Raw genomic sequence first — 24765 nt, 5'->3', positions numbered from 1 at the left:
TGTAGCTGGAGTAGCTGATCCACATGATGCACATGAGGACACCAGCCTTAGTAAGGCGCTAACTCCCTTACTTCCCTTACTTCACCCTATACTACCTTTGAGTAATAAGTATGCGGTCTTAGATTTAACTCCCAGCGAGGAGGGTTCAGAAGTAGCAATACAGAGCAGCTCAAGGCAGAATTCAAATTTAGATGCAGGAGCCACAGTGGGCGCAGCACAAACTCTTCCTCCTCCACCAGAAAAACCTGTAAATTCAAATGCTGTTGCAATTCCCCTCCCTTTGACCGCACTTGCACTTAGCTGCAATACTAAGTCTCAATCCCTCCCTCCCCCAGCCCATGAGACTGTCCACGATACACGCAGTTCGGTCCTTCAGCCAGACAGGGCAGATAGGTCAACTGGGATGGAAAATGAAAGCGATAGACTTGGCTCTCTGCTCCACGCACTGAGGGTAGATCTTCTGGGTAAATTTGAGATCTCTGAGAATAATCAGAGGGGTTTGCACGACAGATTTGATCTCCTAGAGGCTTAATTATAGGGTATCAACACTAGGACCAGTGCTTTGGAGAGTAAAGTTACGGCACTGTCAGAGACTTCCAAAGAAAACTCCAAAGACATAGAAGCCATTAAAGCACAGAATCGGACTCTATCAATGGATCTGGAGAGGTTAGAAACGCAGAGTCGACGCAATAATCTCAGGATCCTTAAAATTCCGGAAGGAGTAGAAGTGGAGGACATAAAGGGGTTTGTGTGCAGACTACTTCGTGAAGATATTTTAAAAGACCGACCGGACATTGATCTGGAAGCTGAGATCCAGCGGGTGCACAGAGATCCTTTCAGGCTGCACCCGGATCGCAAAGCACCTAGAAAGGTATTAGTGTATTTTCAAACATATAGTGTTAAAGAGTTGATCCTCAGCAGATGTCTGGCACGTACATCGCTACACTATCGTGCTAACCCTTACCAAATAAGGTCAGATATAGGGGCAAAACTGCTCAAAGGCAATGGGAGCTTGGCTCCAGGATGCCAGAACTGCGTTCAACAGGGGCTCAGGTACAGATGAAGTTCCCAGCTATGCTTAACATAATGTGGAACAATAAAATGTATACCTGTCATTTTCCAGAAGAAGTTGACGATTTACTAGTTAAAATGAGAGAATAGTTAACTGATCATCAATCTTTCGTGAAAAAAAGGGGGGGAAGGGCTCTACCTATAGAGGAATACTCGCTAAGCAATAGGGATGAGGGTATTTCGTAAGGAATAGTAACTAATAACTGATAAAGATAAATAGAGAACCCGCAGGGGGGGAAGAAAAAATAAATACATTAAAAAAAAAAAAAGGTTATGGGAGAAAAGACCAATATAGTTACACGTAGCGGGTGTGTTAAGGGTGTAGGGCCCCCTAAAGGCGTACTCAGGCCAAACCGAAGGGATGGGTTCCTCGGGGGTGGGGGGGTCGGGTCCACAGGGGGGAGGGAAGAAACAGAGAAAAATGTCCTAATTTGCCATGAATTACCATCTTTTTAAATTTGAACATAATTACAGACCACCATTGGTTATAGGTGGAGGGGTAGTCATTTCACACAATGGTCTTAAACCTATCACCTAGCAATCAATTCCTTTCCTGGAATGTAAACGGCTTGGGGAGCCGCAAGAAACAACAAAATGTGTGTGACTTCTTGAAAAAATCTGAAGCTTCTATATATCTTCTGCAGGAAACTCATTTGGAAGCGGAAGAGTGCAGGAAAATATTTGCAGGTTATAACTGGGTTCAGGAAATCTTTTGTTCTAAACAAACAGGTGTTACCAGAGGGGTTGCTATGGTAGAGAAGTGTGGCTCACTGGTTAGAGGAGGCAGACCTGGAAGCAGAGGTCAGCCCGGGACCAGGGTTCAATTCCCGGCTCGGCGGGGTCTTGAGTCCTAAAATGTCCATGGACTTGACAATTCTCGCTCCGGTGCCTACTCGATTCACGGGTTCACACTCTGCGACTCTGGGCAATAGCTTGCTTAATCTCCACAACGGCCCCTCGCGGCGGGATGCCTGGCTTTCACCTTGCGGATACCCTGCCGGGGTTATCTCACAGGGGAATACCAGGACGGGTTCCCTAAGCAAGCGCTTAGAAACCGCTTGGTGATTTGCGCTATATAAATTCCTGTACAATGGTAGTGCGTGCTAATAAAGGGATTATGATACACGATTGGGATACAGATCAATCTGGAAAATGGCTGGCTGCAGTTGTTTCAATTGGTGGCACTAAACTTTTGTGTGGGGTATATTATGGCCCCAATGAGGATAATGCTTGTTTCCTCCATAAGCTAGAAAAATATATGATACAACATACAGTTCCGGTCAAATTAGGAGGCGTCTTTAACCTTTTATTTGATCCTCAATTGGACCGCACCTCCAAAGCCAAATACAATCCCCCAAATAAATCCCTTTCAGCCTTAAAAAATATTATGAATGATCACACACTACGAGATGCATGGAGAGTTAAGCATGGCAATCTCAGAGAGTATTCCTTTTATAGCAAAAAATATAGCCAGTTTTCAAGGATAGCCTTCTTTTTGTTAGATCAATCTCTTTTAGCCAATATTATTTCAATTTCTTATGTCCCGGTGGGTCTGTCAGATCACTCTGTGGTCGAGCTTAAAATAGCTATGAAAAACAACCCCCCAGAATACAGGTGGACATTAGATAGGACCATCCTGTTAAATGACGAGATTAGAAACAAAACTAAGGAAAGTCTATCAGAATTCTTTAGGCTTAACGAGAATACAGCTTCAGACCAAATCATATGGGACACATTTAAGTCTTTCCTAAGAGGAATCTACGGCTCTCATATGATCTCAAATAGGAAGCTTAAAAAAGATAGAGATATTCAAATGCTTAACTTAATCAAAACAAAGGAACAGCATCTTCAATTCGCTGTTTCTGAAGATAGAGCCAGCATTCCGGGTCTTGAAAAGGAAATATTAGAATTACAAACAGAGTTTAGAGCTAGAGCTGAAAAAGTAATCAAAGATAAGTGGGAAGTGAGTAAGCTTCGTAATTTTGAATATGGTGAGAAATGTGGTTCCATGTTAGCCTGGAAGGCTAAGACAGAGAGGAGCAGAAATAATATCAATTCTTTAACTCAGCGTGGCACTGGATTGTCTTAAACAGAAGACATAGAGATTAAAAGAGAGGCTAAATCCTTTTACGAAGATCTATACCAGGAGAAGAGTAATTGGGGGGCAGAAGAACAAGATAATTGGTGGGCTTCGATAGAACTGCCACAGTTGAGTGACTCTGATAAAGTTTCTTTAGTCACTGAGATTACAGAGGGAGAGGTCAGATCGCAACTGAAAACAAGCATTGGAAATGCAATAGGTCTCGCACCATTAGAGTTAGTGCTTTTAGAATTGTTTATGGGTTTTTTTTGTAAATGTTTAGCATTTTTGTTTCCTGTAGCCAATGCTAAAGTATTACAAATAAAAAAAGCCATAAACATTTCTAAAAGCTCTAACTGAAATGGTCTGAGAACTATTGCACTGTGTGAGGGTGAGGGTGAGGGTGAGTGTGAGTGAGTGTGAGTGAGTGTGAGTGAGTGTGAGTGAGTGTGAGTGAGGGTGAGTGAGGGTGAGTGAGGGTGAGTGAGGGTGAGTGAGGGTGAGTGAGGGTGAGTGAGGGTGAGTGAGGGTGAGTGAGGGTGAGTGAGGGTGAGGGGTTGAGGGTGAGGTGTTGAGGGTGAGTGAGGGTGAGTGAGGTGTTGAGGGTGAGTGAGGGTGAGGGTGAGTGAGGGGTTTTGGGTGAGTGAGGGTGAGGGGGAGTAGTTGAGGCTGAGTGAGAGTGAGGGTGAGGGGGAGTAGTTGAGGCTGAGTGAGAGTGAGGGTGAGTGAGGGGTTGAGGGTGAGGGGTTGAGGGTGAGTGAGTGAGGGTGAGGGGTTGAGGGTGAGTGAGGGTGAGGGTGAGTGAGGGTGAGGGGTTGAGGGTGAGTGAGGATGAGTGAGAGTGAGGGTGAGTGAGGGGTTGAGGGTGAGGGGTTGAGGGTGAGTGAGGGGTTGAGGGTGAGTGAGGGTGAGTGAGGGTGAGGGGTTGAGGGGGAGGGGTTGAGGGTGAGTGAGGGTGAGTGAGTGAGAGTGAGGGGTTGAGGGTGAGTGAGTGAGGGTGAGGGGTTGAGGGTGGGTGAGAGTTTGAGGGTGAGGGGTTGAGGGTGAGTGAGTGAGGGTGAGGTGTTGAGGGTGAGGGGTTGGCGATTCTAAGGTGGCCCCTTACTGCAAAACTGGTTGCGGAAATCCTGGTGCATGAGCTGGACTGCTGCTGGGGCGCATTGGTGCTGTTACAAGGGTGTAAGTGCAGCAAAATCACCCGATTGAGCGCTGGGCGCTGCGCATCTAAAATGACGGCAGCGCACTGAGGGGGAGACTTCCACCGGCTGCGGCAACGGGAGATGTGCACTCTGTTTGTGAGCGGCTGGGAGGCGATTCGGCGTGCAGACTCACAGCGGAAAACTGCGGAGGCGGCAGTCCTGGGGGAGAAGTCTGGAGGGCGAGATCGCCTTAACCTTCCTGTGGTGCACTACGCTCCCAAGATGGCAGTTATGGGATGCGGGCGGAGGCCTGATGCCGACGAAGGTGAGAGGAAGACCGAGGCGGTGAGGCGAGGAGGTGCTGAATGCTGGAGTTTCTTTGTAGCTCGGGACCTGGGTCAAGCAGCTGTAGGGACCACCAGCAACCAGGTTTGATGTCCTTGCGTGGCAGGCCGCGTTGTTTGGGGGAGCACGTTTGGGTGAGGTGGCGAGCCTGCGAGTATATTGAAGTTACAGTAGGAGAACGGGTGCGTTTGCCTGTGCTGGATTTTATTCATGCAGTCAGGATTAGCACGGTCGGGCAACTCATGTGTGGGATAAGAGAAGGGCGATCCAGCACCGGGCTAAGGGGGAGCGTGGCAATTACAGCACCGGGCTAACGAGGACAGATCCAGCACCGGGCTATGGCAGAGGAGATCCTCCGGACCGGGCGGGGTAAAGAAAAGGGGAGCCAGCAAGAGGATAAATAAACGGAGACCTCGCAAAACCGAGTTAAAAAGGGGAGAACGATATATCAAGCACTGGAGGTAAAAAGGGGGAAACATCGCGAAGGTTAAAAGGGTAAGATTTAGTAAAAGCGGTGCAAGTTTGAGTAAGAATAGATCATCCAGGGCAGCTAAAGGAAACAAGACGGAGGGAAGAGAGGGGAGGGGGGAGGAGAAATGCGTCTCGGCCGGAGCAGGGGGCGGAGCAGGGAGAGCGGGCTTTGGAATGTAATTGACACGGCCGGCCGGTCGTGAAACTGAAAGCATGGCCGGCCGGCCGTGAAAGCCTTTGATGCGGCAGGGAAAATGCGAGACGGCGGGAAGGGGAGGGGGCGGAGCGGGTAAACAAAGACGGACGTGCACGCGCTTTTAAGCTCAATGCGCATGCGCATTGAGCTTAAAAGTCACGGGCACTGCAAGGAATCGCCACGATTCCTTGCAGTGTGGATAAAGAGTGGATAAGTCCCAATACTCTCGCTTGCTCGATGCGCATGCGCATCGACAGGCGAGACCTAAAAATGGCTAGAAATAAGGCCTCTGGTCCTGACGGACTCCCTACTGAGGTCTATAAAGATAATATGGAAGAACTTTTAGTCCCATTACATAGACTCTTCAATAAAATATTCATTCAGGGAGAGCAAATCCCATCCTCCTGGTCAGATGCCACAATCTCTCTGATAGCTAAACCAAATAAAGACCCGAAGAGGATAGAGTCTTATCGACCGATATCGCTTCTAAATTCGGATTTAAAAATCTATTCTGGCATTTTAGCTTCCAGGCTAGCCAAAATAATTAAGTCTATCATTCACCCAGACCAGAGGGGGTTTATACCAGGCCGCCAATTGAATGAACTGACATTTCAAGCCATCGGAGCGATAGACACTGCTAAGGCACCGCTAAGGCACCGCTTACTATTGTAGCGATAGACGCTGCTAAGGCATTCGACCAAGTAAACTGGCTCTTCTTATGGGAGTCAATGGCAAGATTCGGTTTTCCAGAGATTTTTATTAAAGGAATCGAAACGTTATATAGGGGTCCCAGGGCAAAAATTCTGGTTAACTGCAGTTTATCCGATTGGCTGAATATCTCCAGAGGAACAAGGCAGGGGTGCCCTCTATCTCCCCTTTTATTTGACATTTATATTGAGCCTTTTGTTTGTTCCCTTCGACTGGACTCAGTAATTAAACCCTTTATAGTAGGAGACCTAGTGCTTAAGACAGCTTTGTATGCCGACGACCTCCTCCTTTATACATCTAACCCAGAGGAGGCAATACCTAGGCTATTCCAATTGGCAGAAGATGTTGGTACAATATCAGGGTACAGCATCAACAGAGACAAAACGGACATAATGAGTTGGAACAATCCAGTCCCTATCCCAGAAGCAAAATCCAAAATTAGATATTTGGGGATCCATCTTACTCACAATCTGGAAGATATCTCTAAGACTAGCTGGGTGATAGTTGTAAAAGAAGTTAGAAAGCTTTTGACTAGATGGAACACTCTCCCCTTAAACATCTATGGCAGGGTGAACCTAGTCAAAATGATAATCTTGCCAAAGGTCACCTTTCTATTTAATTCTATTCCTTTGATTTTCAACAAAAAAGATATCTCTAACTTACAAGGGAGGATTGGATCTTTCATATGGGCGACCAAATCTCCCAGAATAGCCTGGAAGAAGTTGAGAAGGGGACTAAAACTTGGCGGGTTGGCACTCCCAGACTTACTTTTTTATTGTTATGCCTTTCAGTTTAAGAACTTTAGACTCTTAGCTAACAAGCTAGACTCTTCCTCACACGGCAGACTTTTTCAGGCTATGCTGACAGACCTTCCAGACAGTTCAGATTTTTTTCTTTTTAAGTTTGGGACCAGAAGTTTTTTTTTAAAATTCGATTAAAGCTTCTACGGTCAGCTCTATATAACTGGCAAGTGATACGAAAAATCTTAGGCATTCCTTATTACCACTCCCAAGCCCCAATTTGGGATTCCCCCGGCACTCCGGAATGCTTATTGGATCAACTAGCCCTCCCACTAAAGAAAGCTGTCCTAACGAAATGGGGGGATCTTCATAACGGCTCGTCACTATTAAGCTGGGAAACCCTATCAAGATTAACGGAAGGAACTATTACAAGATTTAAGTTCTATCAGCTGTCAGCTTGGTGGGGAAGTCAGAACTGGAATACGGATGAAGAGAGTCTTCCGTTGGAATTAATCAGTAGGGAGAAGGGCTGGAAGGGCGAGGTGGCGGAGTGGTATAGAACTCTTGTGGGGAGCCAAGACAATCTAGAGGCTGAAATAATCAAGTTATGGGACACTTCCACAGTACAGATCTCAGGCGATATACCTAAAGTTTGGATAGATTCTTTCATACTTTCTAAAAAAATCATTAAACCATCGAACTTGAGAAGAAACCACCTGTTTACAGCTTATAGGGCTTATTGGACTGCGGCGAAACTGTCAAAAATTTCAGCTGTACAGTACTCATGTCCAAGATGCAAATTTCCAGCAGCAGATGACGGTCATATGTTCGTCGGATGCCCCGAGATAGGTAGTTACTGGGGACAGGTATGTGGATTCTTGGAAGAGGTATTGCTAACACCAATTATATGCACACCTAGCCTTGTTTTCTTTGGTCTTCCATCTGATTATAACATAAACAGTAGTACATCACAGTTTATTTTCTATGTGTTTGTCATTGCCAGAAGGGAGATCTGTAAAGAGTGGAAATCAGAACATCCTCCAAAATGTGTGGACTGTCCCAGAAATATCATGGCGGTGACTAAACTGGATGTGATGTGTGGAGGAGTTAAGTCTGTAAACTTGTGGTCTGCCTTAAAAACATGGTGTGAGAAATAATCAACATAGTCCAATGATTATGCCAGAGGTTAAGTGGTCCCGTCCTCCCTATGTGGCGAGTAACATCGAGAGAGGAAGTAGGACTGGAAACGACCTTACCTCTGGGCGATCTCTATCGGCTATCCACAAACTTAAGGGCAGGAAAGGTTGGCTTGTTTGTGTCAGTGGCCTGGAGTACGCCTATTTAGAGCTAATATCTACTGGTGGCATATATGAGGACAAAAAATAAAAAAAATAAAAAATGAACAGTAGACTTCAACATCCAAATTTTTTCTTTGGGGTGTTGTATGCTGAACTTCATATCTCTTGTTCGGTTGTTCAACCACTCATGGAATGCAAAAAGTTGTTCTTCATTGCCCGTCCAAGTTAGAAAGACGTCGTCGATATAGCGGATCCATCCTCTGATTGTTTGCATATATGAATTTTTCTTCATATTCACTCATATAGAGTACTGCCAGTTCCGGTGCGAAAGGACATCCCATTGATTACCTTGAAACTAGAGAGAGGCCAGTGAAAATTCCAACATAATTTATTCTCCAGTTAGCCAAAATGGCTCTTAAGAGAAATTATTTTAAATTTAAAGCCGACTTCTTCTATCAAATAAAAGGAGTCGCAATGGGATGTCCTTTCGCACCGCAACTGGCAGTACTCTATATGAGTCAATATGAAGAAAAATTCATATATGAAACCAATCCATTCAAACAGTGGATCGGAGGATGGATCCTCTATATCGACAACGTCTTTCTAACTTGGACGCGCCGCCACCCCATCCAATCCAGGTGCTCTGCCCCTAGACACTGCACTCAAGGCCAACGATACCTCCTTGTGACTAAAGAAGTTATCTTTAGGATACACAGCCGTAAACCCATCCATCTCACTTCCCGACGAAGTTTCGGCATAATGTGGCTTGAAATAATTGACCCAATCCTCCTCCGGGACATTATTATCGGGGCAGTCAGGTACACCACCTCTACCCCATTTAACAATGCTCCAGAAAAGCCTGGAATCTTTAGTCCTCTACATGCTTCCCTTAGCTCACTCCAATGCAGCTCATCCCACATTTTCTTTGCTGTAGCTATACTATCTTTTTAGTTCTTTCTGGCTCTACAAATAGCCACCTGTTCCCTGCTCTTGATAGCAGTGCCTAGAGCTAGCCTGGCATTCCTACACTGGACATTATACCACTTCACTGGCCTAATAGGTACCCTATTCGTTTTCCTAACTGGTTTCTGGAAGTGGGACTTAATAGCGGAAAAGAGATTATCATGAATAGCTGTTACTTCATTTGATCCTGGCGTAACTGTATTAACCTGCTCCAGGGCATTTATCGCCCTGTCCACCTCAATATTTATACTAGCCATAGACTGTTGGTTAGCTAAAACACATGGCCATTTTAACCGTCGCATGTCGTTAGTGGGAACAGGCAAGGGGACTCCATCCTACTCTACAGTTGGGTTCCCTTTTAGAGATGTCCACAATCTGTGCTCTAGGCACAGAGGATTATGATCACTTTCGATCCTCCGCTTGACGTCCATGTCACAGACTAGCTTCCATAATTTCAGGCTACACAAAACATAATCTATCCTGCTCCTATTTCGCCTATTGTCAAAGGTGCAAGCCCCCCCCTGTTGCTCTTTGTTCTCCCATTTAAAGCCCTGAGGCCCCTTTCAAGACAGATGGCATTTAGGCAAATGATGTCCTCAGACCAACGTTTAACAGGATCTAAATCTATTTTGGGAACTCCCCAGTGCCTATCCTCTTCCGCCCCAGCAAGATCATCACAAATATCCAGGGGCTCAAACGTGCGATTTAGATCACCGGCAATAATAATATTATTATCCAGGGAATGGGTTTCAAGTAGGGTAACCAAAGCCGCTAAAACTATTGACTTCCCTCCCTTGTTACCCCTAGCATATACATTGTATATGTCAAGACGCCCTAATAGGCCCATATCCAATTTGATAAGTTGGATGTCCTTGCTACCTAATTCAGCAACCTTGACAGAAAGAGGCAAACTTTGCCGTACCCAGATAGTCAAGCCTCCCATAGGGCGGCCCTTTCGACCTTTAGTTGCAGGAACCGAATAGTTCAAATACCCCTGGAGAAAGGAAGGTTCACATAACCATGTCTCTTGGAATATACACACATCAAAACTATTAACAAAATCTACCCAGTCTTGAGACTCCTGTCTATGACGCATGCCAGCTATATTCCAAGACACTAGTCTTCCCACATCATCCCTGCCATTATTTGCTGATTCCCTTGGAAGGCCTGCCAGAGGTGTATCTGGATCAATAGCATTGCCAACAACAACTAATGGGTTAATATTACCCTTCGTTGTAGACACCCAGTTAAGAGGGTGGTCAGGGGGGGGATTAGAGTCATACTCCAAATTGCAGCCAACTTGGTCGCAATCATTGAGCCCTGACATAACATTGAATCTATTTGTAACTTCAACCTCACCTCTGTCCCTTAGGTCTCCTCTAGACCAGGGTCCAGTTGGTGTCATAAGTTGTGTGCCACCTCCCCTGTCCTGCTATAGTACGAGTTTGATTGTTGGGATTCCTCGATGTGGGGATCCTAACTGTAGGTGCTCCCTGGGTACCAGGTCTATAGAAAAACCCAAGGGGCAAAATTTCAATGCCCTGTCCCCTCACTAGTGGATTCTGTTCAGTCTCCCAAAGGATCCTAGCAACTGAATTTGGGTTATTAAAATTTATGACTACACAGTCACCCTCTCTAGTCTTCCTTGAGCGACCCACCCATGCTTCTCTGCTGGCCATGAGTATATTGCGTCCTACCTCATGGCCTTCTTCCAGATTCTTTGAGAACCAGTGAATAACCTTGTTCTTTAATTGATAATAGTCCTCTGTTAGACCAGCATGAAGAGGGAGAACATTAGCCATAACCACCACTAGAGGAGCACTTTGGGGGGGTAAGTCTAGTATAGATTGGTTACCTGTGCCTAGGTCCAATTTTACAGGGGGCAGGAGCCCAGATGCCAATCTCGATGGTTCTGCACGGACCTCGTGATGTAATTGCGAAGCCCCTTTGTAGCCCTCATTAATCTCATAACATGTATTTTTGCCCCCTTGATCAGTCGGTCTTACGTCGTTACGAAATGCTAGTTTTTTTACATTCTGCGATGGAGATTTACAAATAGTGGGTAGTTGTACACCCCAATGTCTACCTGTTTGGAAGTGCCAATATGATCCGGTCCCTTCCTCTTTTCACTGACTAAAGAGTGTAACATTTTAGAGTTGTCCTTAGCGACTATTTCCAATGAATCCAAACTAGCAGTGACTACTCTCAGTCTCTCAATTATGGGGAGTATTAGGGATCTAATCAATTGTTCAACCTGCCCCACCAGAAACCCATCACCCTGCGTAACAGATGGAAGTTTTGCCATGGAGTTGGGCTGCGCTGAATTGTCAGTCTCAGTATGAATCCCCACACCCACCGGCTTGGCCCCCTTTTGCATTAGCTTTGGAATCTTAGCTCTTTTACACTTTGACCCGCCCCCTCTTCTTTTCCTTTTCCCTGTCACTCTGTTACTTGAGGGCAATGATTTATCTATAAGACAGACAGGGGTTTGTTGGGGAGATTACATACTCGCGGGAATTTCCACTTGATCAACACTAGCTATCTGTATGTCTGGTAAATCATTTCCCTCAAGAATATTAGCAAGGGAGTCTAGTTCAATACTTGACTCGGGCAGACCAAAGTCACTTAACCGTTGACTAATACGGTTCTCAGGCGTGGTACAATGCTGGATCGGCCCCAGAGAGGACCGTTTGGAGAATATTTCAGTTGATACTCTTTTCTCAACGTCACTTATCTGGTGATCCAATGCCACTGAGACCCGCGTAATGTAATTATCCAGTGTTCCCATAAAACCTCCGGTAATGGATTTCAATCCGACCTTTCCCCCCTTGACCAACTGTACTGCCATGATACCTGTTAAAAGGGATAATTTTAGTAAACAGAGCACAAACCAAAGTAAAACCCTTAGAGACCTATATTACAATACACAGACGAGATAAGAATTAAGGGGGATGGCCCAGCCCAACCTCAGTCGGCTTCGGACTGCCCGCCCTTTGCCCGGGCTTCGCCCCGGTCTTCGTCCCGCGTAACGCGGGAGTGACCAATGTTATATAGAAGACAAGGGGGCGGGAAGAGGACCCAGGTGCGCTGGATGATGGTGCGCAGAGGCCGCTGGTCCTCCCAGTCCCACTCCTCAAGCCCAATCCTCGAGTCAATGAAGTACCAGCAAGTTACGGCAAGTCTTGGCCCTAAATCAGCAGAAAGACAAATGAAATTTCCTCTTTAAAATAATGCAACCACTCGGGAAAAGCGGCGGCAAGAGATCACGGCAGCGAGCGGCTCCCGCGAAGCGGGGGCCTCGAGCTGTAATAAGCCACAGGTCAAGGGGGCGGGAAAAGGTTCCAGGTGCGCTGGATAATGGTGCGCAGAGACTTCTGGTCCTCGCAGTCCCACTCCTCAAGCCCAATCCTTGAGTCAATGAAGTTCCAGCAAGTTACGGCAAGTCTTGGCCCCAAATCGGCAGAAAGACGAATGAAATGTCCTTTTTAAATTAATGCAACCACTCGGGAAAAGCGGCGGCAAGAGATCACGGCAGCGAGCGGCACCCCATCAGGTATTAAGACTGGGTGTTAATGTCCGCAGTACAATCGCAGAATCTCCTCCAACCAGTTCTCGTTCTCCTTGTTGTGGCGTGCCCTTCAACTATAGAAGGAGATCTCTTCCAACATGATGGAATATCTTGGAAGCACGAGAAGTTCACAAATTGTAAAACAAAATATGTCGTATATGGGATTTTATGACCTTGCCAAAAATTATACATTGGCAAAACCAACCAAGAAATCAGACCGCGTATTACGCAACACAAATCAAGGATTTGAAAAAATGTGCTGACAGCCCCTTTGGTCCAACATTGGATAGACAGTGCACACTCCGAGAATGATTTGAAATGGACTATCATTTCTAAAATTGAGTCAGACCCAAGAGGTGGTGACCTAGAGGCCATGTTGTCTAAACGGGAGGCTTTATTGATTTTGAAATACAACACTGCCACTAATGGCCTTAATGAAATGTCTGAACTATACCATCTATAAAAAGTTCCACACATTAATAACAAGTAAAGAGTGGCTCTTGGACTGAGTCAGAGACATTTTACAATCTTTGGCACTCTGATTGGCACTTTCACCTAAGACATGATACTAGATACAAAAAATACCTTCATCAATCACTATTTAACTCCAGGTTCATAATATTTCTTCATAATATTTCTCCATATTACCACATAAAGCTGAATTTTTCGAGGTTCCATTCACGCTAACATATTTAGCTTGCGCCATGGAAACAGAGCCATAAGAAAGCAGACATCAAACCTATCTGAGTCCACATGTCCCTGAAGTTGGAACTAATCGCTAAATCTACATATAAGAACATATAGGTTCTATTGTCCTTTCAAGTCAAATTTTTTTTTTAACTTAGGTCCCTCCTGAACAAACTTAAATGGCTTCAAGTATAAAATCGCAGCCCAGATACAAACTGTTTATAGATTACTTCGCCGCACAACAACGCAAATTTTAGCGATAAAGAACTACATTACCCAGATATCCCCGCACGTATAAGACGCATTTAACATGCGCTGTACGGAGCAATCAATCCAGACAAGACGGTCTTCTAACTGAGACGTTGTTACTAGGAGCTCTCGGACAAAGAATAAGGTAAGAGGAAGAATCGCACTCAGATAAAGCAGCGGACATTGGCTTGCAAGAAGCTTTTAGTTAAATTAGATAACGTGGTAAATGGTATGTTTTCGACGCCGCCAGTAAGAGGTCCCGCCGATTAGATTTCTAACACTCCTTTGCCTAGTCACAATTATAGTTGAACCATTGCTGTGACACAGCGTTTCACAGCTGAAGGCTTCATTTAGACCATCGTAAAATAGCTAATCCCGAATTACACCGAAATCAGAGTCTATAGGAAGTGTTTTGACAAAACATCCGAGTTACACCCCTCAAAAAGCTGATTTAGTGCAGTAACTCACTTAAGCTCTCCCTTAAATCGTTATTGTTACCTTTGCAAGCCCACTTCTGGATTGCGACTCTTTTGAAGAGAACAAGCCTGGTCACAGAGATACCAACTATTAATTTGGAACCACTGACTTTGTCTTTTCAGATCATTCAAAGAAAAACTGGTTTTCAAAAGAATCCGATTAGACTTTAAAGGTAAATGCTGCACTAACCTCCATGAGCAATCCCACTGTCCGATATCAGAAATTCTCTAACTAATAGCTATATATCGATTTTTTTCACCTGGGCTAAAGAAAAACTCCAATACCTTTACATCAATTTTGAACAAACCCTGGGTTTCACTCTGTGAGTATCTTTTCAGTCCACAAACATTTAATCCCACTTTGTCGACTTTTCAGATGGGTCTCAGAATGGAATTCGCGAGATAACAGGTACACACTGAATGTTGCCTGAGTATGAATGAGCGGTTATGGTGATATAATAGTAGTAGAGAGTAAGACAACCCACTTTCTGTTTTTCAGATTCTCTCTTCACGTGGTCCTGAGGAGAATCCCTGAATTTGGGGGATTCGAAACGCGTCGACCCCTCTGTCGTTTTACTTTTAGGCCAATCAAAACTTAGGTTGTTTGTTTTCTATGAAATGTTCAATAATTTGTGACTATTAGAATGGCCTAATCTTTGAAAAAAAAAAAAATTTGATAACTGATTTAGGACTTATTTAGCCTAAAATATACCTTCTCTTTTTCAACCCCACTAACCACTTTCCCTCCCTTCTTTCATTTCTTTAAAAAGTCTGTTGTGAATGTGGCACAGAATGAAATAGGATGGAAGCGCGACGAATGTGATTAGCTTGTACATATTTTTTCATTTATCACTTTATTCTTTTCTCAAATTTTTTCTCTCATACATAAACCCACAGATCACTTGTGTAAATAGGAGCTCCCTGTGTTAGATAGGATGTTTTTTCCACTTTGTAAAAATTGTAAAAAAGTGACTAAAAATCTAATGATTGACTATTGAATATCAAAAAATAAAATTTCTTTTTTTATGATTAATTCAGGACCGAAAGAGTAGTCCATTCAGAATAATTGTGGTTCCATTATTCTGTTAATTTAGATTAATTATTGAGCAGAATTGGCATTTTGTTCTGTTGACCTGTAATCTAAGACTAGACAGTATAAATTGTTGGGTTTCATTTTGGAAAACAAAGGATTATTCATAGAAGTGGTGCAGTTTTCAATCACACCTTGGTGTTCAAATTTATCTAAGATCTCCCTGACTTGTTTCTTTGCGTCATGTTTGATTGGGTACTGCCTCTTTGGAGTACGAGTAAATTTGAATGGGATTTCATGGTGAGGTGTCTCAGCAGCCCATCCAACATGATTACGGTAAAGTGTGGAAGCTAGTGCTAACACCCACTGTGCATATGAATGTTTTAGTGACTGGAATGAGGTCGGAGAAAGCTGGTAAAATGACGACTTCCCCTTTAGGGCAATCCATAATGAACTCTGGCAGCCAATCTTTTTCAGCCAAAAGGGTGTCATATCCATATGTCAGGTTCTCCTAAAAGAGACCTTTCACCTACCAGGGTATGTCCCCCTCCATTTAGAGTGTTATTTCGTTTAAACGATGTAGGACACTTACCCTTGTATCAGGTGTCTCCACATTGATATGTTCATTAAACGCTGCTGTCACCAGAAATTCCATCAGGTTCTGGCCAGCTATTGTTACTTCTGCTGCACTGTCTAACATCGTCAGATACAACTCCCTATTCAGAAGCAGAGTCCTCAGCAGCCTTGGCATTTCTTATTTTAAGGCCTGCTACCTACTTCTTTTTAAATTTAGTTTTTTTGGGGGAGTTTTATGTGTCGCCCTTTTTGGCTTGACTCGCTCTACTGATGTGTGTTCTGACCTTCCTTCCATCTTTGAGTGTGTTGATGAACCCTGAAAGGAAAGAGAAGAATGTGTATCAGTATCCTGATGCCTGTCAGGTTATTTAACATTGTCACGGTTTAGAGAATGTATCTCATCTCAGTGGTATCCCATTGAGGAGACCCACCCTGTGGACGTGATGCATTCTGCTTATTAATTTTTTAATTGTTTGTTATCCCATTTCTTTTGAGTAGAATAAGGTGTTTGCTTTGAGCTATCCTTCTCAGAATTACCTGCCACTTGGGCCTCCCACGTTATCTCTACCCAGTGAGGCATAAGTATATTCAAATCATCTTAGGTAATTCTCATTCCTCTTGTGCAGGAGTGCATACCCTCAGGTGTTGGCATATAGCCACTGTTGCTGCCTCTCTTTTTATGTTACTTAACATAATTGCTGATATCTGGGAAAATTGCCCATCAGTTTCATCCCCAAGTCCAGGGCAAGTTCTGCCCCGTACTCATTTTGTATTTTTTTCAATACATCGGGTATAACTCCTATTGAGGGGGTACCATGAATTCTGATATAAATGGCAGCGGAGATTGCACCCCAAGTGGTGTAATCGTTTATCAGGGGATCCATCCCCAATGACAAGCAAATTGTTAGCATTCTGTGTATTTTGTGCGGGCCCATATGGGAAAAAACACTTTAAGCTGTGTTATTTGCTGTGCTATCCAGAACAGGATTTGCACCTGTATGTGGGATGATACTTCATGTAGTCAATCGAGATTGACCAACTGGAGCATTCCGCGCAGGTTGTAGTGTAAGTGTTTGTATTAAAGTAAGGTTTCTGTATAGTTTTACTATATCTCTGTAAAGTGTACGTAATTCTGCAGCTGACAATGTATCAATGTCTGTATGCAGTATGTAGACAGCTAGGACTGGCTAGGTCGCTCCTTCTCTGCTGAGGGGACAGAGTCTCACATTTTTTATTTATTTTATTTTACAGAGTTTTATATAGTGCGAACTAGACTCAAATTGGGTATCAGAGCGTTTTACATAGCACCAGTTGCATTACATAAGCACACATTCATATTTTTGTTTTTGTTTTTTTAGGCACAGGAAGATTAAGTGATTTGCCCAGAATCACAGGATGTTCAGCGTCATTGCCGAGACTCAAACCCAGTTCCCCAGATTCGAGGTTGACCGACCTATCCGTTAGACCAACTCCTCTCCCACATCTGCTGTGGTGTGGGGGAAGGCGCCTTTAAACCAATTAATATGTTCTTGGTACATTAGCTGGACTTCTATGGTGGGCCAGTGGACTAATGCATTCACTGCAGGGGCCTGTGTTCGACCTCATGGTCACAAGTTAAAATACCGGGTGGTCCACTCAGCCTTTCATCCATCTGAAGTTGATAAAATGAGTACTATTGAGTTGGGTAACAATATTCCGCACCAAGATACCTACGGGTGAACGTGCACTTTACAAATAGACGTATAACGGTCTTATTTTTGTTTTACTTAACCCCGGGACAGCAGCTGATAGCACCGGTTCTTCCTGAGTAATCAAGAGCTCATCAGCTGCAGATCGGGGCTCATTGTGCTGCTCTACCCAGGCCTAGCTCTAATGAGGGCTGGCTTCCATTGTCTGGAGTCAGGCACCACTCTCGCATCAGCTGGCAGGATATGAGCGCCGGTGACATTACTAAGAGGGGCATGCATCACCGTGCGGACTGAGCCCCCCCCTGGAAGTGGGAGTGGCAAAGTAAGAGTATAAACTGCTTGGTGGGAAGTGTGGAGCCTTCTCTGATAAAGTCTCCATATCTAAGTACCTGCTGGGAATCCGTTTTGACACTGAATAGCGTTGCCAGATTACTATAAAAAAAAGTTACAGAAAACATGCCTAATGTAAATTCAAGTTCAGTATATTATGAGTGGTGTGCACGCACTGTAAGGGGGGAAAAAATTGCTATCTCGGAGGGTTGGTGGAGGCATTCAAACATAGAGGTCGCAATGTAGTTGCGATCAGAATAATTGTTACGAGATGTCCCTGTTAACAGAACAAAAAGATAAAGAAGGGACCATCACACGCTACTCAGTGTGATGGCCAAACAACATATTCACAAAGTGAAATTGCCACAAGCACACAAGAGAGTGTCACTTGCAAAACTGCACCAATAAAAAGCAACAGCCAATCAAAACCACTTACATTTTTAATAAACATAGAATACAATACAACAGGTCTTGCAGACAGCGTAAGTGCTGTTGAGGCTCGACCTAATTAACATGGTTAAAATGAAAGCAATGATCATCAGGAGGAAAAAGACGCATAATCCCTACATAAAAAAAGGATTCAAACACATCATGTATACAAATACTTAGGAATAATGTTTGATGACTGAGTAAGCTTTAAATCCCACACAAATGCATTAGGCTTAAACACCAAGGGGCCCATTAGGATGGCGGGCGGATCCGCCACTTCTGAAAGGCAAGGCTGCACCTTATTTACAATATTATGGTGCAGCCTTGTGTTTCCCACTGAGATGGCACTACACAGTGTAACGCCAACACAGGCACCCTAGGCCCATAGTGTAAGGGTGTCTGTGTGCAGGGGAGGATTGGTTATGTGTAGGAAGGTGTCCCTTCCTGCACATAAACAATCCTGAAATGCCGTTTTGTCACTGTTGTGTGTGCTGCTTAATGCATCACACATGAAAGTCACACAATGGCTTTTTTTAAAGATTGTTTATGTACTGGAAGGCAAACATACCTGTACATAAACAATGATAGGCATTTTGGCTTGTCCATGTGTACTGCACATGGCACCACACATGGAAACGCAAAAACGAGGATAAAAAATAAATGTCTCCTCGTTTCACCAACTTAAGACCAGGTTTTACCTGGTCTTAATTTTGGAGCTGCCTCCTATGTACGCTGCCCTTGTATATAGGGGCCAGTGTTAAAATTAATGTGTGTTGCGATGGAACGCCCACCGCAACACCCACTGCCCACCTCTTTCACGCTAAGCATAGTGTGAAAGGGGGCCTTATGTACAAGGCAGCGTACGCCAAGTTAAGTGGCTTAATGCTTCTTTGTAAATAAGGCTAAGCCCCTATTGCCACCACGTCGATAAAAGTGACATTGTGGTGATAGTGGCTTGTACATATGGGGTAGAGAGTAGTAAGATGTTTATACCTTGTGATGGTACGTGCAGTGTGTGCTAATACTGCCCTCACTCACACAAATGTGTGACATGCTTCATCATAGGGCTGCTTACAATACACCCTGGCATAGCCACACACAGGGTGGAGCAATAGGGAGGGGGAAGACAATACAACACAGAGAGAAATAAGTATATTCCACAGTGACTGGGAACAGTGGTAGTGAAAAGTGCAGTGTAAAGTGAGTTAAAACTAGCTCTAAAGTGTTGCTGTGCCTAAAACGTTACTCCTGGACCCTCCGGCCAGGGTTAAAACCATAAAGGATGGTGGTGATTGGGAGATGTGATGCACTCCTAACACCCCTCTTTTACTGCCAGGTGGTCGACATGTTTTGGCAGTGTGTGTGTGTGCCCCACGTGTAGGGTCACGCCGGCATTCCTGAGGACTCTACCTGTCCCAGTATACTGATACTCTCACCTCTAGTTGAGATAAGAGAGTGTCTTTAAAATCTCAGTTCATGCATTATGAGGAATATCCTCTTGTAGGTAGTGGGATTACTATAGAAGAGGGAAATACCAAAAAATCAAGAGACAAGAGAAGATACAAATGGTCAGAGATAATCCTCTCCTCAATATATCATAAGTAATGTGCATAGTGATATATCACTCGTGTATCATTCATTTCCCAGGAGAGATTAATGGTGCCTCGCCCTCCTATATTCGTGTGCATGCACAAAACTAGAGTTATAACTATATGACCAAGTATTTTGTTTTGGCTACGAATAAAATATCAGCGATTGCATACATACAGCTGTAGTCTATTTATTCACATCCACTGTCCAAGAAGGGGCAGAACGGTGTGTGTCTACTCACCGAGTTAACCCCTATTTTAAGTTAGAACTGGCGGCGGGCAAGGAGAGACCCCTTATAGTCACATTCTTAATAGAGGGGAAAATAAATCATAAGGAGAGATCATCAAATTAATAACCGCAACCTAGCCAGACATAATGTTGGGCAAATCAGAGAAGCCCTGCAATCAACTCTTACTGTATCCCACGTAAACAAAGGAGTCTCTCAGTGTAAAAAAAAACACTTCGGGTAATGGTAATGACTCATAGTGATTATAAAATCGTATTTGTTATCTGGAAGCTATGAAGTCAAAGGCCGCCTGAGTAACACACTGGTCTGTGCACGATTAGAGTGAATATGCATTGTATCTCAATGACATGAGGGTCGGTGAGTGAGGTTTGCTATGCCACCTATAAGTCGATCTCATTTGTGAGCTAAGGTCTGCAGTGTATGATTAGGCAGACTGAAGGTGAACACCGTTGCCACTACGAAAGTTCTACAGTTGGATAATATAGATATCCTTGCCCTATTTAATAGGTACAAAATGGATATTGCCCTCATCGTTGCCCCCACTCCTTACTACTCCAAAGGTGGTGCTCCTCCAATGATGCTCGCCTTCATCCGCCAGGTAGGATAATGGTGGTGAAAGCGAGGACCCAGCTTTATGTGATAGTCTTCCGGGTTCAGGCGTTATGGTCATGTGTGCTGTATGAAATACGTGATGATGATGAATGTTGGCGTCCGTAGGGCTGCGGCCTCCTACGTCATGTGATGCTGGGGTCTCATGATTACCTGGGATAGCAGTTTAGTGTACTGGGTGTATAGCCCGATGGTGGAGGCCCCTGATTAGAGGTAAATGCCCAGCGTGTCCTGATTTAGCGTGCGTTTATTCCATTAAAGCCAACCCTGCAAAAGTTTAATGCAAAACCTGATTAAGGGAATTCAAGTTACCCCTTGTGCTGAATGTGGCACATATAGAAGTCACGTGTGCCGTGGGCAATACATGATGACAAGTATGATGTCTGTAAGACTGCGGCCGCCTACGTCATGTGACGCCAGGGTGTCATGGAAACCCGGATTAGCAGTCTAGTGTGCGGGGGCGTGTGGCCTGATGGTGGAGGCTCATGATTAGAGGTGTTTGCCCAGCACGTACTGATCCATAACTGCAGATGTTAATGCAAAGAACTGGGTAGAAGAAATTCAAGATTACCCATATGCTAATGTCAGTAGATACATTTGAGCAGGAAACTATGTACCGTTAGAATGGGAAAGATTGCAAGGTATAATGTAGGATGGACCTGGTCACAGATAGTAGGAAATGTATTTATGTATTCAGGGAATGCCAGGGGATGTCGTCATTATGACCCACTTGATGACTCTTAAGGCGGTACACCTAGTTGTGTTCCCTAAGAAGGAAAGCTCTGGCTTTATCCCCAGTGGAGGTGTTTTTTGTGATCACAGGACACAGTAGATGAAGATAGAAGATGTATTTAAGTATATCAGTAACGACCCCAAGAATCAACCTCTAGTCTCAGCTCCACAGCCAAGCTTCTCTGCTGGACTCCACAATCCGGATTCCAACAGAAGAACCTTGTTGCTAGGAACTGACCAAAACACATAACATGTAATAGAACATAACACATCTCCCTACTAAAATAAAAAAACTAATTAAGAACATACATGATCATCAAATTTCATGGGTCTCATTTTAAGACGTGCACTTGGAATCCTTTTAAAATCTTCTATGGAATCAGCAATGCTTTCTGAGTTCTCTTTTAACCAGAATCTTAATTCAGCATCATTACATTTGACAACTTAGCAAATGTTCCACCATTTTCCATCCAATGTTTTAAATACATTTCCATTAACTTTTAAAACTTTCTTAGTGTCAGACAACTTAGAATTACCCTTCTTTACTAAAATGTTAGGACAACCTCTTACAAAATCTCCTTCGATTAAAACTCTGTTACTTTTACTGATGTTGTCATTGTGTCTCATTCGATAACCATTTTGATATTTGACAACTTTATTACGCATTTCTTTATCTTTTATAACCTTCTTGCCACTCCTGCCCATCCATGCAGGTACCACTGCAGTACAAGGTGTCCTACCCCTGTACAGTTTCTCCAGTTACAGAATTGGGAGTGGTTCTGTAATTCCATAACATCTTTTTTTTCCTGAGTTCTCCAACACATATTCATAGATATAGCCAATTGAATGTGTTCTCCTAAAACAAAGCTGAAGCGCTCAACCAAACCATTCCCCCTTGGATGATAAACAGGTGTCCTTAAATATTTAACACCTCATTATGAAGGAACTCACCAAATTTGTGTGAAATAAATTGTGGACCATTGTCCGATAATATATCTGCAGGGCATCCTTCTCTCCTAAAAATGTCTTCACAAAAAGCAATGACACTACTAGTTTTGACATCAGTCACAAAAGCTATTTCAGGCCATTTTGAATAATAAACAAGCATCACCAAAGCATATTTATCTACTGAACCCAAACCTTCAAATGGTCCATAAATATCAATAGCTAGCCTCTCCCATGCCTTCGCAGTAATTTCATAGGTGTAATAGGAGTGTCTCTCAACACATGGGATTTCTCACTGCAAGTACGAGATATACACTCCCTCATGAACCTTTCTATATCTCTATCCATATTTGGCCACCAAAAATCCATTTTGGACTTCCTTTTGACAGCTGACATTCCTCCATGTTCTTCATGTAACAAACCCATTAACTTGGATCTCAATGAGACAGGTGCCACCAACTTGTCATTTCGTCTAACTACTCCATTCACCAAGGACAATTCTTTCCAAACATCCTTATAGATTGCAATATCCTCATCCAATTTACCACACACAGCAGAAGGCAATTTTTTTTATTACTTTAACTATGGATGTGTGGGAAGAAATAGCTTCTTTCCATTCATGTTTGCCAATAGGCTGATGAAGCTCTTCAATGTTAGCAATTAACAAATCTTCATCATCATTGTCATTTTCAAATTTATTATTCACAGGCAAACGCGGCAGTCGGCATTAATATTTTTCACTCCTGGTACATATTTCAACTCAAATGAATTCTTGCAACCTATATAACCACTTAGCTATGCGTGGAGTAGCTCTCCTTGCACCTGTGGTCGTGAAAAGGTCTAACAAGGGCCTGTGATCTGTGCGAAGTTCAATTTTGGTGCCCCAAACATAAACACAGAATGTTGTACTCCCCACCAACAAGCTAAATCTTCTTTTTCAATAGTGGAGTATGACGATTCAGCACCTTTCAGAGTGCGTGATGCAAATGCAATTACATTTTTTTTACCCCATACTCTTGGATTAATACAGCTCCTATGCCGTACCCACTGGCATCACAATAATTTTGCGTATTGAAAGATTTTAAAGTAGTGGCATTAGCTACAGCTTTTTTTACAGCTTCAAAAGCATTTTGACACTCTTCTGACCATGTAAAATTAACACTGTTCTTCATTATATCACGTAAAGGTTGTTCAATGTCAGAAAAATGGTGTACAAATTTAGCATAATACTCAGCTAAGCCGAGGAATGACTTTAACTGATCCTTGTCCAGTGGTGAAGGAGCATTTTCCAAATCCTCTACCAAATTTAGTTTTGGTTTTATGCCCTTGTGAGACAACGTATGTCCTAGATATTCTACTTCCTGTTCACAAAACTTACATTTATTCAAACTTATAGTGAGACCAGCAGCTTCAAGTTTTGTCAGCACGTCTTTCAGAATATCATCATGTTGAATTTCATTCTCGCCCCAAATTAGCACATCATCTTGAAACACCAATGGATTTTCAACATCCTTCAATATCTTTTGCATTATTCTCTGAAAAACGGCAGATGCCGAGGCTAACCCAAATGGCATTCTGATAAATTGAAACGCACCTTCAGGTGTGATGAAGGATGTTCGATGTTTTGACTCTGGTTGTAAACGTACTTGGTGATAAGCACTTGATAAATCTAAAGTAGTAAAATACTTTCCACCTGCAATACACGATAACATTTCATTTATGCAAGGTAAGAGGTATCTATCACCCCAAATACAATCATTTAAATCCCTTAAATCCACACACATGCAAATCTTGCCATTGGGTTTGTGTGCGATCACAATTGGACTTAACCAATCTGATGCTTCTATAGGTTCAATAACCCTTTCCTTACATAGTCTTTGTAATTCCTCTTTCAACCGGCACATTGCGTACCTTATGTATTTAGGATTGGCATCCTTCTTGACTATAATCTGATGTTCAAATCCTTTAAGACATCCTAGTTCATCCTTAAACAGATTAGGGAAGTCCTAAACCCATTTGTTACTCTTATCAACGTCCGTCAACAGCACCTGTAAAGGATGATTTGGGTTCAGGATAATACCTAAACTTTTCTGCTCCTTCCACCCCAATAGACTTCTGCCAGATTCTACCACGTAAATCTTAGCTATGGTATAACGAACTATGAAATGTATTTTGGCATTAAAATATCCTAACACTAGAAATTTCACTCCACAATACCCAAGTGGTTCGACATCAGTGGGAATTAATGTGATAGATCCTAAATTTTGCCAATTACTCTTATCTATTTAGGTAAAAGGAGAACACGGAATCCGCCCACATGTGCACTTCAGAATTGTTAATGGACACTATGCATTTGGGAGGAGTATAAGTATCTGTTTGACTATTCTGTAAGGCATTCACATTTTCCACTACCATAACTTCAATATCACTGTCATTGTCACCATTCCTCTCGTCCTTAGGGCACTTTGTATAAGACTCATTTATTATGTTTTCTGTTTTCCTTGAACTAGAAACATCATTAGTCTTACATATTCGAGAAAAATGACCAATTCTCTTATACTTGTAACAGCAACTTTTTGCAGCAGGACACTGTATAGC

General features: G+C 43.3%; 1 protein-coding gene across 3 annotated transcripts in view; it reads left to right on the top strand.

Moving 5' to 3' along the window:
* The window catches only part of LOC144767648 (B-cell receptor CD22-like), a 442866-nt gene that overhangs the window by 202410 nt on the left and 215691 nt on the right, over positions 1-24765 (top strand). Inside the window, exon 2 of one of the 3 annotated variants that reach the window (XM_078651047.1) lies at positions 7754-7826. The exons of the other annotated variants lie outside the window; for them this stretch is intronic. Within the exon in view, the coding sequence (XP_078507173.1) occupies positions 7796-7826 (31 nt within the window). The 5' untranslated portion in view covers positions 7754-7795. The remainder of the gene's footprint in view (positions 1-7753; positions 7827-24765) is intronic. 3 annotated transcript variants of the gene reach the window in all.

Source organism: Lissotriton helveticus, chromosome 7, assembly GCF_964261635.1.
Source record: "Lissotriton helveticus chromosome 7, aLisHel1.1, whole genome shotgun sequence".
NCBI classification, from domain to species: Eukaryota; Metazoa; Chordata; class Amphibia; order Caudata; family Salamandridae; genus Lissotriton; species Lissotriton helveticus.
This window is presented reverse-complemented; position numbering and strand designations above follow the sequence as displayed.